This window comes from Bos indicus, chromosome X, assembly GCF_029378745.1.
Source record: "Bos indicus isolate NIAB-ARS_2022 breed Sahiwal x Tharparkar chromosome X, NIAB-ARS_B.indTharparkar_mat_pri_1.0, whole genome shotgun sequence".
NCBI classification, from domain to species: Eukaryota; Metazoa; Chordata; class Mammalia; order Artiodactyla; family Bovidae; genus Bos; species Bos indicus.
Window position 1 is genome coordinate 16100677 of NC_091789.1, and position 16088 is coordinate 16116764.

The 16088-nt window shown below is 38.9% G+C and overlaps 1 protein-coding gene across 4 annotated transcripts; it reads right to left on the reverse strand.

Moving 5' to 3' along the window:
• Positions 1-328: 328 nt before the first annotated feature.
• Positions 329-15236, reverse strand: RAP2C (RAP2C, member of RAS oncogene family). Of its 4 annotated transcripts, XR_011565372.1 has the most exons (5): positions 13676-13861; positions 12732-13558; positions 9939-10257; positions 7434-7523; positions 329-2829 (listed from the first exon to the last, which is right to left on the reverse strand). XR_011565372.1 is itself a non-coding variant. In XM_070784701.1 (4 exons), exons 2-3 carry the CDS (start codon positions 13002-13004, stop codon positions 9979-9981), a joined length of 552 nt encoding a protein of 183 aa, XP_070640802.1. In that variant the 5' UTR covers positions 13005-13558; positions 15140-15236; the 3' UTR covers positions 329-2829; positions 9939-9978. The 4 variants fall into 4 exon arrangements, 3 of the variants coding, with proteins under 3 accessions (XP_070640802.1, XP_070640801.1, XP_070640803.1); XM_070784701.1 differs by lacking the exons at positions 7434-7523; positions 13676-13861 and adding an exon at positions 15140-15236; XM_070784700.1 differs by lacking the exon at positions 7434-7523 and having other exon boundaries at positions 13676-13859.
• Between the last annotated feature and the right edge of the window lie 852 nt (positions 15237-16088).

A 16088-nucleotide genomic window follows, 5' to 3' on the forward strand; every position in this document is an offset into this window, starting at 1 on the left:
CAATAGATTTGCAGCTGGGCCACTTTCTCCATATGGGATGTCATTATTCTTTTTTACCCATTATTTTGAATTTCTAATTTATTTATAAGTTATTCAATTGATTAAATATTACATTTTAGGATATAGCTCAGTTTTTTCCCACATATGCCAGAATGGTGACTAAGAACACAGGGGGACATTTAACTTGTTTAAATATGTACTGCAATACACATTATCATTTTGATAAAAAGTAATGACTTTTTATCAAAAGTTTAAAAAATGTTATGAAAAAGATTTACAAGTTAGCAAATAACAAGCAGTGATACATCAAATAATTCAAGAAACCAACTTCAGTAATACAGATGTCTATTTTATTAAAAAAGTTACAAATATGTGGACTGCAGGGTCGTCTTACAAAATGACAAGAATGAAATCTATTGGAAAAATTTTACTTTTACAAATATTTATAGGTCATTGTTCAATGTTTGTACTTGTTATTCGAGATTTTTTAACTTTCATTGATAAAGTTACAGTACATTAGATCCATGATAATAGGTTACATGATTTTATTTGCCGAGCCCTACTGCAGTGATTTGAACAACTCCTAAACAGATGCCATAGTAAAGACGAGACATATATTGCATTTAATTTATTATCCTAATAAGCAACTTGACATGCAATCTATTGAGGAAGCTAAAATAACTTTTGGTCCCTTTTCTTAAAATGTGCTGGAGAAATCACCTTTAAATCACTTTCCCCTGACTCCTGTGATCCTAAGTGAATTCAAGTTAAATTTGCTGCTGAGGTCAGTGACAGAGCAAGAGAGCGAGAGAACAAGAACTATCCATAGGAAAGAAACACTGCATTAAAAAAAAAAAAATCCGTCTGCAGAAAATTTAAATCATCATGAATTATTTGATTCCTTTAGAATTTCACAAAAGCTAATAAAAATGAACCACAATCACTTAACCTACTTTGAACTGAGCTTTTGGTTTTAAGTTTGGTATTAAAGTGCAAACTTAAATTAGGTATTCATTTCAAGCAGTTTATAAATAACTAAGTTTCAATTGCCTCCACCCTTACAATCTCACCATAAAATTCAAAATCTAAGATCAAGAGTCCACTTTGAGGGAATTCGATCAGGAATCAAATGCAACACGATTTTAAAAAAGGAAAACAAAGTTTAATTAATTTCTACACAATAATTAATGGTCATACTGACCAATAAATCACATGAATGTAGATATCACTTTATCTGAACATCACACACAATATAAATTTAAAATTGCCACACCCTTCCAAAAACCATCACTGCATATATTAGAGCTTTCCTTGACAAAGTTATTGAGCTATTATTATAGATCAAAAGTCTGGTTTTGGTTTCTTTGTTTTGTTTTATTTAGAAGCATGTTCAAATGACTAAAGCTGGGCTCCTAAAATCGAGAACTTTGGTGCAGTAGGTGAGCTGCAGTTACTAACTTCTGCGAATTAAAAGCACACAACTAAAACCAAGTAAAAACCCAACAACAAAATACTGTCAAACTTACAAAATTTTAAAATCATTGCTAGAAAAAGCGCTCATTGTCATGATGTTAGAACTGAATCACAAGATTACTCTCTATAAGTTTACTTTCTGTTTCTATACCTGTGTTATTGTTAAATGTTCAAGTATTCAGACAAAATGTGCTGATTAGGTAAACAACATGGAAGGCAATGGCTATTAGAAGCACATTTGCAAAAAGAATAAACAAAAACAAAGGAAAAAAACGCCCAGAGACTTGGCGCTATCTTCCCTCCTGTTACACAGATTTTTGTCTCTACTACAAACATGCTTCTTGAGAAATAACTAAAAAGCAATTGTGATAGTGCAAGAAAACTTTAACAAATATTGCTTTAAACTATTATTCAAAAAGACAAATATTAAGAACTACAAAGTGTATATGATTTTATTTGAATTTAATTTTACATGTGCAGAAGTCTACTAGATGTCACTTACAAGCCTGACAGGCAAAGCTGAGCTATCTCTGTTTAGGTATACAATTAATTTACCATGGATACAATATCCCTTTTCAAAGGCATTGCTAAGTAGGTCATAACTAAATTTAGAACTTCACAGAAAGGAAAATGTTACTGCTGCAATTTGATGCTGTAAATGAGATTAACACATGTGAAAACCTAATGGAATCAAATGCTTAACTCTTAAGCTAAATGCGCTACAGTCAATTTCAAATATCAACCATAAGTTTCAGAACATGTTAACACAAAAACACATCACAAACTGCACTTGAAGAAAAGGGATAGTCCATCCACACAGGTAAAATGTGATCTTTAGTTTCTTTTTACAACACTGCCACACGTAAACAAAGTCTGAAAGTATTAACCAATCACTTAAAGGAGAAAGATTTTACAAATAGAATGAAGCACTGGTGCGAGGTAATATACAGAAGTAACCATTTGTTTAAGGCTCAATTTTTTTCTCCATTATAACTTTCTTTTAAAAGGCATTGAGTAGGTAATACTGAGCTTGAGTATTTAATAAATACAAGTTGAGAAACTGATTAAAGAAATCAATTAAAATATTAAAAATTAATTCTTGCGTATTAGCCATCATTAAGAACTTAGAAAGCTACAAAAGGACTGATTGATAAAGAACAGATTTTAAACATATGGTAAACGTGCTAAGCAATCCTGTTTAAGGTCAATGGATCTTGAAGGCCAAAGACCTTATGCACTTAATCAGATGTATGGCAACATGCTGTAATAGAGACAGGTTTACCAAGGCTCAGTTCTGCAACCCAGGTTGTAAAGTTCTCCAAAGCAGCATCTGTGCAAATTTCCTCTGAGTTTTATCTGCAATTAAGATAAAAATATCATAAAAATGCAGAAATATAGATTACAGTTTAAAATGAGAACACTGACAACAGATCTCTATACACATGCAAGTGGTACCAAAATCGTAAAGTGGAATTTCACTGTGTTCCTCATAAATTTAAGTAAAAATAATCTTCTGCAGTTCAAGAGTCAGTAAATTATAGCAAGACTATAATGATGCATTGGATGAAATACATACTTCGTTGAATAAAGTATACAATATTTAAATTCTTACATGTTTAAAAGATGTTAATAGAATAAAAGTGGCGAATGTTACTTCTACTTTGATCTTTTCATATTTTTAATGGGAAATAGTATTAAATGTATAGTGATTATAAACTAACTTGATAATATGCAAAAGTTCAAAAAATTTTTGCATTAAAAGAAGTTGTTAATCAGGACATTGGTTATTTAAGCTTAGGAAAGTCAGTTTGCTCATCATGAAAATAAGGATAAAATTCTTTCCTGACAGGGTTGTGGTAATAAATATCACATAAGGCACTATGTGAAAGCACTTTGTGTGTCAATGTCAGGTAATTTTTCATTTCTCAACTATGTTTAAATTTCTAGAGGAACAGGATTATGTCTTTGATATCCAAATTAAAGACCTTTATATTTTTATTTTGAAATCCATTTGCATTTTTATACCTATTTGAACACAACAGTATTTCATTCTATATGTAATTCATTGTGAGGATTTTTCAGTAATTCAAACTGGACTTTCCTCAATTAATATGAATTAATAAGTTGACTATAAATTTTAATCCACACTTTTCAAAATAAGCAATTACAAAGAGTTGGGGATTTTCAAATATGAATATGTCTCAAATAGGGAAGACTTGGATGATTTAATAATTCAGGTATTCTCTGAAATAAAATTGAGGAAATAGTAATTATTTCTAGCCAAAATAAACACTAAGAATACAAATCAGCTTATTAACCATAATCTACATTAAATAAAAGGCGATATATGTGATATTTCTCACTCTCTAAAAACCTGGTTAACATTTGGTCTACCCACATTCCATAGGATGAGAATACTCCAGTGAAATCAAGAGACACAAATAAATCCCAGGTCAGATTCAACAATATTAATACAAGGCATACTATTAAAAGTATTAATACCTACTACTTTTCAAGAGAGTGTTACATTTTAATGCTCTGCAGTAATAAATCCTGAGGCAAAAGCATGCATTAAGAGAAAAACGACAGTCCTTCTAAGATTAGAAGTACACAGAACGCAAATGTTACTGCTCCATACTGTGAAAGCAAACTTTCCAGTGTACCAAAACTCTCATTCATTTAAAAAACATTCCAGAAGCTTTGAAGGCAGCTGGTCAAAGTCATACTTTTTAACTCTCAGGATATCACATCTAGACACACTGCAGAAGTATAACTTGCTGCTTGTGAGATAGAACACAAGTGATCCTTGTCCTCACTCTCAACTTTCCAGCCAGACATGCAACAAATCTGAACTGTGGAGGCTTCTGCTCAAATTCTTGCTTGACTGGTTTCACTTTTCCACTTTCTTCTAATTAGATTTTGTTATGAAAGAGAGAGAGGAAAGAAAAAAAAAAAAGAAATCCCAAACAGTCCAAACCTTTTGCTCAGGAAATTATGAAATAGGGTCTCCCAAGTGGGGTAAATCGGTACACGAGAATAGCAAACATAGAGCTGACAGAACAAAGATCATTATTTATGTCAGCATGAAGAAAAAGGGAGACTCCTGATTCAAGACCAACACATCATTTCACGTGGCAGCAGAATGCCTGGGATATTAACAAAGGCTCCTGAAAGGCTTAGCAGTTTATGAGTGTCTTTTTAGCTTAGCTGGATTTAGCATTTCTAAATACAGTGGTATTTACTACCACTCTTTTTAGCAAAAATAAATGTGTACTCATAATCAATTTTAATTTTTTCCAGTTTTATACATATGATATTCTGGGGACTTAACCAAAGGAGCTTTTTAAAAACTACATTTTGCTTCACATTTTTTACTTGGCATGTTCGTATCCCATTTAAATATTAGTTATATTAACAAAGCACTAGGCTAGAATTCTGTTGACAGTTAATATTTCTGTTAAATATCTTGTTTGTTTCTCCACTGTAACGAGTAACACTGATGAAGCTTCTTAGGGGGTGAAGTGAGAGAACTAGGGTCAAACACAGAGAGCAGAAGCTGAACCTATGGCATAGAATATGCAAATGAAAGGGGACCTGTGCTTCAAGGAGAACATGCACCCTGAAAATTGACAGTAAACCCAGGGTAGAAAGAAAAAACTATTTTTCTTACATCCTAGACCTAAAATCTCTAAGTTTAAATTAATATGATGAATTCAATTCTGAGATTTCAAATAATATGACCATGCCCACTGACAATAAGCAGCAATGTAAGCCCAATGATCTGATCCCAGGTGCTAACTTTGAATTAAACAGGTAGGGGACTGTTCCCTTCCACCCTAAATTGCTTTTTCTGAATCCTATATTCCTAAGACTGTGGCTAATCAAAGGAATTTGGGAGTATGTTTTTAGTAGGATAAATTTTTCCAACAGCTGACAGGATTTAAGTTTTTCTTGGTTATAGTTATCTTCTGGATTTTAGAATTCCACTGTGAAGTAATCCCACGAGGAGAATCTTTCCTGAAGTATGGCTAGAATACGTCCTCAGTGGCAATTCTCCAACTCCATGATGCAATTTTTGTTAATTCTACTGATGGTTCATTCTAAGATATAGAGGTAAAAGAGTAAAAGTGAATGGCTCAAATGCATTTCATTCTGCAATAAAAGCCTAATCTTGAGGTTAAAAGGAAACAAAGCAGGAACAGATATACAGTCATTCTAGTCACCAGACACCTCGACACCTAGAACAGGTCTAACTAGGCACCTATCCACTCTGAACAGTCCCAAACCATGAGCCCTGTAAATGTCAGTGAAGGTCTGGGAGAAGTAGAGGGCAGAAAGGACGAGGCAACTCTCTTCTCTCCTTTACCCCAGGTCCACTGCAGGTCTGTGTGTACCCTAGTACACACTCCCCCACGGCTGCCATGTTACAGGCTCCATTTTGGCTCATTATGTGAGTTGGATGACAAACAAGCATTTAGATAAGCATTTAGATAAGCTTAGGTATTTTCTCTACAGTGACATGCAAGATGTGGGGGTGCGGGGAGGAAGTATCTATCTGAAACTGTAACTTCAGCAACAGAATTCCACCCTGGTGTTTTACTAATATGATTAATACTTAACTTGGACATGAAAATGCCAGCATTTTAAGTATACAATGTGATTTAATTTTCATGATGTCCCCCTCACGTCTGCTAAATCCCCAGCATGTCATATCTAATTAAAAGGTAGAAAAAAGATTTGAAACAATTCTGATTCCACACACTTATTTTAAACAGCTGGAAATGCTAATTGATTTCACTGTGTTTAGAAATAGTAAGGCCAGCTAGACTAAAATGACATTCATAGATGGTTCAGCCTTTCAGGAGCCTTTGTTAACATCCTGGGCATTCTGCTGCCACGTGAAATGATGTGCTAGTCTTGAATCAAGAATCTCCCTTTTTCTTCTGGCTGACATATATAATGAACTGAGGCCGACATAAATAATGATCTTTGTTCTTTCAGTTTGATTCCTGGTGTTTGGTACTCTTATGCACCACTTACTCTCGTTGGGAGAACCTGTTCATAATACAGAGAAAAATACGATAAAATCCTGCAGGAGACCTTCTAACTGTAGTGAAGAACACCTTTTTATATTCCTGTTTTTTTTTAATAAAAAAAAAAAAAAACAGTAACTTCTGTCAATACTGGACTGAGATATAGGGATCCTTGAAAAAATAATCTTAAAAAAAAACCAAAAAACCCTATATGCCAGTATTTACCAAAAGCTCACATTTTAGGAGTAACTTTACTTCCCACTTTTCAGGGAATTAACAGAACATTTTTAGGATATTATTTTGCTTCTCTTTTGCATTCCTTCTGTTTTGAAACCGCCTCTACCCTTCCCCCATCTACTCAAATCCTACCCATTCTTCAAGGCCTAACTGAAATGCTACTGCTTCCCAGTTCCTCTAAATCAGTGCTTCTTAACCAGGGCAATTTTGCCCTCCAGGAGATACTTGGCGATGTCTGGAAATATTTCTGTTCACCACAACAGAGGGATGGAGGAAATACTCCTGGCATCTGATAGGTAGAGGCCAAGGATGCTACTAAACATTCTGCAATGCACAGAATGCAATGCTTCCTACAACAAAGAACCCTGAATGTTGAGCAACCTGCTCTAACTTTGGTCTCTCCATTCCCTAAACCCCCACAGCACTGTGATTTACTTCTGTTATAGTATTATAAGATGGTTAAGAAAACACTAATCATTCTCAACAACAGTATATCACAACAGCCAAATGTTAACTCTTTACATCAATAGAAAGGAGCTACGATATAGTTAACAAAATCAAGATAAGGCTGCAACACTGTATCACAGTAATGAAGTCCTTCAAAGCACTTGATGGCAGGCTCCTCAGGTCAGTAGGGAAAGCAGCCATGAAAGCAGCACGTAAGGAATCTGGCACTGCTTCCAAACTTACACTGAGATTACTGCCAATGGGAGGGTGAAAGGTGGGGAAACCATCCTGGGAGACGTGCAGATAAACAGGTGTTGGGCAGGAGACTGGTGACTCCAATTGAAGGGTGATAAGAAATAAATGTGAGGTATTATCAGAAGTAATTCTTAGAGCATTAATAAACTTTCCCTTTCAATTAAAGAGAAAACTATTTACAACAATCACAGTCCTTCTGACTTATCTGAGTCTTACTATCTCTAATGTGGACAAGGTTCTCTTCTAAACATTAAGGACAAACATTTCTCAAATCACCTTTACTTGTCCAAGTTTATCTTCAATCTAGATCTGGGACTGATGGACCTCAGAGCTCTGTGACTCAAGCTACAGGACTCAGAATCCATCACCTACTTTTTAAAACTAAATAGTAAGCAAGAACAAACTTTATGGACCTCTGATTACAGATAACCTAACCACATCAGTTCAATCATATTTGATAGCAAAAAACTGCACTGCATATAGTGTTTTGTTCTAAAAGATCTTGGTCAGGGGACACCCTGTAACATTTTTAGAAATCCAGCTGATTAGATTTCAAGGCTCACACCTTTAATTGTGTATTCTGCTTATAAAAAACAAACAAAAACTACCCAGGCAACTTAATCCATTATTATAAAAGAAGCAATTATTGATACTATTATTTTCTGATTTTAGTACTTTAGTTAACAAATACAAACATAGTTTGCTTGAGATATTAAAAAGTCTATTTAATTATTCCTGTAGGTAATTAAACAGATTAAAAGTAATTTAGATCACAAAAGCTGCAAAATAAAATAAACTCAGAAATAACTCAGAATAAGAAAGCTTTAAACATAGCTTTATACATCATTCATTTGCCAACTTGACTAAGACAGTGGCCCTCCACATGTATGAAATCCATTTTATTGTTTCCTTCCAATAGCTGTCTGCAATAATTATGGGGGAAAAATTGGGAATGTTTTGCAGGAGCTGGTTAATTTTTTATAAAGATGATAAAACTAAAATGCATACAACATGTTATTTGCCTGGTTAAAAATGTCAGAGAAGTAGAGCATAATGGTAAAGATGCAACACCACACACAACTTGTTCGAACTTGAAGCTGGCTTGAGATTTAAGAAGAGACAATGTGGAAACAAGAACACTGGACTCAGTCACCTACATACTGCCTCAAAAAACTATATTGCAAGTATGATGTTATCAACAAAACATACACTGGGCTACAGTCTGCAGAGTGACACCATATGATAACAGATGGAGCTAGGTATAAGACAACAAATGTGTTTTCATCACATTCTGGTATGCTCAAAAGTTGATGAGTGAAAGCATTTTGAATAATAAAGCACCGTTGTCATCCTTCATTTTCAAAGATGACACTAGCTGACAGGAAATCTTGTCTGAAAAAATAAATTAGGGACCGTTAGTCTTTTCTCCAGGGAGCACATATAAAGCCAGACCTTTGATTAGGAATCATTTGTGTGATCTGAAATGGCTGTTGCCATTTGCAACACTGCCTCTTAGACTTGAGGTCAGTCTTGGCTCAAAACAATCAATTCCATTCCTGATATTGTCTGGCTAGTCTGGCATTTTCTGCAGTTTCTCAGTCATCCAGGATATTGGTTGTCTTATCTTATTATCTAGGTATTATTGCCTAAGTGAGACTATCTGCCTAATTACAATCTAGATGAAAAGATCGTGATATGAATAAAGTTATCTTATTTTAAATGATCGGTAAGTTTTATAGAACCTTACTTTTCAAAAACTGCATTCATTTAAAAAACACCTTTTTTAAGTTATTTAGCCCAATGAGAGGTTTGATGATTTTGCCATTGTTCTTATTAACTCCATTATTTATTAAGCTGAATGTAAGTGTTTCCTGGGCTTGGAGTTGTCCATTCTAAACACACTGCAGATGATCTCACCGGTCTCTCATCTGGACCATGTTATTCATAATGAGTCAAGGTACGCTGTGGCATTGTAGTTTGTTATTATCAGAGGTCGCTTAAGTCTCTCCAGTGCAACATACATATGAACTTGATTAAATGATCGTTCTGCTAAATCTAGCACTTGGGTGATTAGTAAATTGATGATTTCAATTAAAGCAGCTCTCCAGCTCATGATAGAAAAGCACAGAAAACACAAAACTAATCATCTTCTCAAGTTATTACTGGATGTTCTCCCACGCACTTTGAATGCTAAATCACCCAAACAGGGAAAATTATCTTTTAACTCACCCCACCCCAAAGGAATGTTACAGATCAGAGAGAGAACAGTAAACTCACTTTAAAAAACGAATCTTGGTACTGGGAGTACAGACAGTTTCTTACCTTCATTTTACTGATCTGTCTCTCTTTTAATTATCTATATTGAATGTTGATTATTTTGTGCTAATGGAAATGTTTTGTTTCAAAAATAAAGAAATTTAAGGTACCACATGTATTAATATTAAGCTTTTTGTTATACTTGATCAAAAACATAAGGTTCCATCAACAACTAACCTGCTCGGTATGGCCATGATTGAGGTTATCTTTTTATTTTTTACTGGACAACGCAAGTTGTACAACATTGATCTTGCTTCTCGGGTAGGGAAGAATAGTTCATTTGCCTGACGATCTCAGCAAAAAGTTCATCCACCATTGATTTACTTTTTGCCGATGTCTCCATGAAAGGACAGCCCCATTCTTGAGCCAGAGCTCTGCCTTCTGAAGACATAACCTCTCTTTCTGGTTCCAGATCCACTTTATTTCCTACTAGGATCAGTGGGACTTTTTCATATCTCTTCACTCTGACAATTTGATCTCTCATTGGCTTGATATCCTATGTAAACAATCACAAAGAGAAAGAAAAAAATTACGCTGTTTGCATAACCATAAAAGAAATATTGCAATATCCCAAGAAGTCATCCTTCAGTGAGTAGAGAAAGCTGAATCCACAATAAAACCACACACCCAAATGGAGAAAATGTCACTTTCTCCATTGAAGTAGGAATAGATATTTTCCACAGGCCCTCCTGCTGGATTTGTCAAGAATATAAAATGTAGGTTGAACAATAACTTTAGGCCTCATTTAGTCACTTCTTTCCCTCAGTCGACACTGATTTCAAAAGCAAATCCCCAAATATGATGAATCCAAAAGGGTGTTTGGCCATGTCCTTAAACATGCCAGCTTGTCATCACTCCTGGTAACACCTGTTACCCCAGCACAGGATTGCAGCATCTATGCATTCCTAGCCATTTAGCAAGAGCACTTGAGAGAAAGTGTTTTAGGTGGGAAGAAAAACACAGCCTTGTGCCTAGAAGACCAAACACACTTCAGTATTTCGTTTTAAATGTAATGGTATGCCTTGATCCTTAAAATACCCTTCAGTATTAGAAGTTACTGTACACTAGTGAGCAGCTCCTGGGAGGGACAATGCCGAGGAGGGGGACAGATTTGGGCCGGAAGAAGTCAAATTTTCCTTTGCCTATGTTCGGGTATATTATGTGAATTTTCTCCCTCGTATATATTACTTTTTCTAAGTAATTACAACTAATTGCAAAAGATAAGAGCCTTAGCAATTCTCTAGGAGGGTCAATTTTCAAGGGGTAGTATCGATTTAAGACAATGTAATAATTGTATAGTTAGTGTAATTTACCAATACATTGCACTTCTTGAAATTTTTTGTAAATAGCTTGAAAAGTTTGACTTAAATATAACACATGTGCTTAATCTGAACAGTTACAGCACACAGAATTTACATGCAGGATGAAGGAAAAAGAAGGGACTGAAAATTTACAAAAACATACAGCTGATAGTTGCAACAATTTTGTTGGATCACGTATCAATTCAGTCTTCTCGGTTAAGCTTCTTTCCCCTGTGTCCTTATAGAAACAAGTTCAGCCGAGAATCCAAACTGATGGCATTTGGGTTTAAAAGAGTTTTAAGTCTCTACTGAAATAATGGAAGTTTTTCATTCCCTATGTATGTGTATAAAAGAAGTAGCTATAATGGATATCTTATGAAAAACCCTTCAAAAGACTGCCAGCCTGAAGAGAGTCAGCTAATAGAATAACAAATGTCCCAAGGATCCTGTAGAAAGAAAACGTCTGTCAAATAGCACCTTTAGCACATTGGTACTTTCTGGAGAAAAATGCTTTTGTAACAGTTGTGCTTTGGAATTTAAGTCTGCATAAAATGAACTTTAGTCTGGTCACAGCAACTTTGATTAATGTACCCATTACTTATCTTTAAAAGAAAAAAGAAACCCTGAAGTTGCTACATCAGGTCACTGGGAAAGTTCATTTTAAGATAAAATACTAAGAAAAGTGAAATTAGCACAATGGCTTGGCTAAAGCACTTAATGTCTCTTAAGTAAGCAACATTAAGTGCATACCTTTAAATGCAGGAAAAAAAATATCCATTTCCTAAATCAATGAAAGTCAATATAATGGGTCAATATGAGGTTATTTATTTTCAAGGAATAAATAGCAACATTTATTGCATCTCTTAAAATAATGTTAAACCTCCAGTCTGTCTCCCAGTGAAGGACACGACAGATCTTTCCAGAGAAACTGGACCACCACCTAGCCGGGGGTTAAAAATCTGCACTTGTTCCGTGTTCCCAGATCCACATATTTTCTATATAGTCAATGTTATCAGAATCAATTTGGCTGAACTGAAAAAAAAAAAAAAAAGAGAGAGAGTCATTCTAGATTTTTGTTTGTTATTAATTTTAGATACTAGTCTTTTCAATTACTAACTTCCCTTCACACGCTCCAAGTAAGTAGAGTACCTAGAAGGCAGGTCTTGAGTTCATCATCTTGTAGCCCTAAGATTTAGAAATCTGGTTGAGAGACTTGGGTGAGAACAAAAAGGGGGAGGGCGAAGCAGACGCAGAGGAATTTATCTGTGGAACAGATAATCGTTTCCAAATAATTTTCCCTACAAAGTGCTCTATTTGCCCGAGATTATCTTTTAAATGTTGTTTGCCTGAGTACCTTAACGAAGGCTTGTGGACTTGAACAAGCAACTTCAGAAGGCTATAGTCCAGGCTAAACATACACAAGCTGACATTTCTTTTTTCACTTCTCTTTCACTTAAAAATAACTTTAAAACATTTGTTGACGGTTGCGACTTTAGTCTTCTCTACAGTAACAACTGGATACTTTTCCGTGCCAGGAGTAACCTCAAAAATGCGCCATGTCCAACTTTCAAAAGCAAAACAGTCATTTACGCACGGTGCAAGCAAACCAGAAGTAAATGTAGGATTACCACACCCCCTTCTTACAAATCTTAAGACTTGGTTTGGTTACCTGAAAAGACTGTTGATTAACCAGACTGTAAACCAGGATGAAACCTTGGCCGTTTTTGATGTAGAGATCTCTCATGGAAGCAAACTGCTCAGTTCCTGCGGTGTCCAGAATTTCCAGCACGGAGGGGGAAGAGTCCACTTCGATCTCTTTGCGGTAGAAATCTTCAATGGTGGGGTCATATTTCTCAATGAAAGTCCCAGTGACAAACTGCACAGTCAGGGCGGATTTGCCAACCCCTCCGCTCCCTAACACCACTACCTTGTATTCCCTCATTGAGTCTCACCTTCACCAACTCCTACCAAAGGGAGGGAAAAATAACACCCCGCTCGCTGCGGCGCGGCTCGGAGAGGCGGAAGGTGGGCGGAAATCTGCGAACCCGGGAGGAGAGTGCAGAGGAGCCGAGGGCCCGACGGGGGAAGAAGAGGAAGTTAAAGGAGGGGGAGGGGAAAGAGCGAAGTGTCGGGGTGGGTGGGGATGGGATGGTAATGCCCTTCCTATAGGAACTGAAGCCCAGGCAGGGGGCGTGGGGAAAGGGCGAGCCCTGAGCAGCCCGGAGGAGGGCGGGGGGAGGCGAGACGCACCCCGCGAAGGGAGGTGGGGGGGGGGTGACGCCGCAGGACCGACGGGGACCCCCGCGGGAAGACAGGCGTCCAAGGAGCCCGCGGCCGGGGGCTGCCCCGCACCCCTCCTTCGCCCTTCACACAAAGGGGCCCAGGGACCCCGCTTCCTGCTCGCGCCGCCTAGCCGGCCCGGGCCTGTGGGCTCCGCTCCAGTCGCTGTCGCCCGGGCGGGTCTCTGGGCCGCGGCTCCCGCGGGTGTCGTCTGGCCTGTGAAGCGGGGGAGAAGGCGCGGGTTACCAGCCTGACCCCCGCCCCAGCCGGGCAGCCCGGCCGGCCGCCTCCCGCGGCTCCCACCCGGACCCGGCCGCCACCGCCGCCTCTTACCCTGCCGTCCGCACCCGCCCGGCCGCCCGGGAAACTCTGTCACGCCAAGGCCATGGCGAGAGGCCGGTTCCTCGGTCTCACCGCCTCCCCTGCGCTACCGCTCGCAGAGGGGAAAGGGGCGGGGGCCGTCCGGCGGCGACGGCCGCTGGGACTCCAAGCGAACCCACCTCTTTTTTTTCCTCACCCCCCCCCCCCCCCCCCCCCAGCACACACCCGGAAGGGTTTCCCTGACACACTGGTTGAGGTGCCCCAGTTCCCCGAGACTGGACAGGATCACTTCCGGTGGGGAAAGTCCCACCTCTCTGGGGCGAGCCGGGTGGCGCTGGGGCCGCGCCCTGCTGGGCGAGACGGCGGGGACGGTTTCGGGTCGGGGCTACGGCCTTGGCAAAGGGCCTCTCTTGGGACCTCCGGAGTCTCCTTTTTCCGCTCGGTCGCCCGCAGCTGCTGTTTCTGCTGCTGATGCTGCGGACAGTCCCACCCCGACCTCGCGGAAGCCCCTCCGCGTCTCAGCGGACCCCAGCCCGGCCTGAAGAGTCGATTGGCTTGGGGCGGATCTGACGACCCGGAGCACAAGCCAAACATCCCTGGACTAGAAGCGGCAGGGAAAATAAAACAGCCAAGAAAGTGGATTCTCTTTGCTGATCTTCCTTCCACTTGGTATTTTTCGAAGGAACGCGTGCAAAGTAGCCTTCGACTTCACTAATGGTTCTGATTTCCTCTGTGGTGTGTTTTCTTTAGCCGTGCTGACAAATAATTGAACACACACACACACACACACACACACACACGCACACAGGGTACTTTATCACCTGGCAAATCTGCCTTGTCTCCACCAGCAAATGCCAGAGTCGCTCCTTTCTTTTTTATCACCAGGCTCAAAAAAACAACAGGATTAGAAGTAGACTTTATTAAGGTACTCTAACTCAGTTTTGCCTCTTTTTTGATTCCAACCGCTACGCAGCAGGGAAGCGTGGATTGGCAATTGTTTAGGCCAGCAGACTAACTCTTTTCATTATCTTGTAAGGCACAGCAATTTGCATGACTGGCTCTCCCAAGTTAAAGTTTGTTTTAATGACCATCCTTCATAATCTTTGAAATTCAAATCAAAGGACTCTAAGGTTAAACACACTAAGTTTCTATTTTTAGATAAAATTATTCCTTCTTACATATCTTTCCCTCTGCTTTCTATTTGTAAACTTTGTGTCACATCCACAGAGCCCCGGGTTCAGAAGCCTAGATTATATTTTAGGCACGTCACTCCTTTTTTGACTCGGGCATGCACCCAGAAACCTGAAAGAGTAAGTAGCCAGTGGAGTTAAAAATGACCTCAAACCCCCCTTGCAAGCCCTAATGGCCCAACTGTATAAAAAGAGATTACCAAGCCCCAATTGTTAGATATTAGAAAACAAGCAAATTAGTGTGAAGTCCTGATATGTCTCTCCAGTACTCCCCAATGTCACTTACAGTATCCAAAGGACAGTTCAGTTCAGTTTCTTCTCAGCCTAGGGCTGGTGTAATCTGTCCCGCGAAGTCTCCAGCTCTGGCTCCAGCTGGCCCGAGTCCCGCCTGATATCTGAGGCACTGCCCTCTGCTGGAAGAGGTTTGGTCTGTGAATTATGAGTTTCCTCATAAATCACTGCTGTTTTCACACGTGCTGTTGCCTGATTTGGAGCTCTGCTGCCCATCCTTGTCTGTTTCCAGACAGTCTGGGGGTGGGGGGACCCAGAGCCCTTCCCCAGCCCTGCTTGTAACAGGGAAATTCCTCTTCTGATCTCACAATCAGTGCTGAGCAATTGCCTCAAGTCTCTGCTGTTACTAAACTGTCAAAACAGGGTGGCCCTCTTGCTAAGGTGGCTTCACCTGTTGACAACTCTAATATCTCTGAACTTGTTGGCTACAGTATTGTAGAGAATTGTTCCTCTACTCAAGGAAACATACTCCTCCCTTCGGTGCAGAGTCTGTTTGGGTCACTCTCATCGACACTGTCATTGTCACTGTCAACTACAGAGTTGACAAATGTCACACAGCCTGAAGATCCTTCTAAACTTTCTTAGGAAGGTTATTCATTACAGTGTTTAGGAAAGTAAACAATTGGAAGTAACTTACACATCCTTCAATAGATAATTTAAAAAATAATGTGTATATACACAAAAAATAGGATACTGTGCAGCTATTAAAAAGAGAAAAGTATATTTGTAAATGCTGATATGAAAAGATGGCCAAGATATATTGTAAGGATGAAAAAAAAAGCAAGATACTAAACAAATACATGTGTGCTCAGTCGCTTCTGTTGTGTCTGACTCTTTTCGACCCTATGGACTTGTAGCCCACCAGGCTCCTCTGTCCATGGGATTCTATAGGCTAGAATACTGGAGTGGGTTGTCATGCCCTCCTCCAGGGGATCTTCCCAACC

Coding starts and splice junctions, on each gene's coding strand:
- RAP2C (XM_070784701.1), bottom strand. CDS start 13,004: ATGAGGGAATACAAGGTAGTGGTGTTAGGGAGCGGAGGGGTTGGCAAA. Junction 10,258..12,731: donor TTAATCAACAGTCTTTTCAG/GTAACCAAACCA, acceptor TTGTTTACATAG/GATATCAAGCCAATGAGAGA.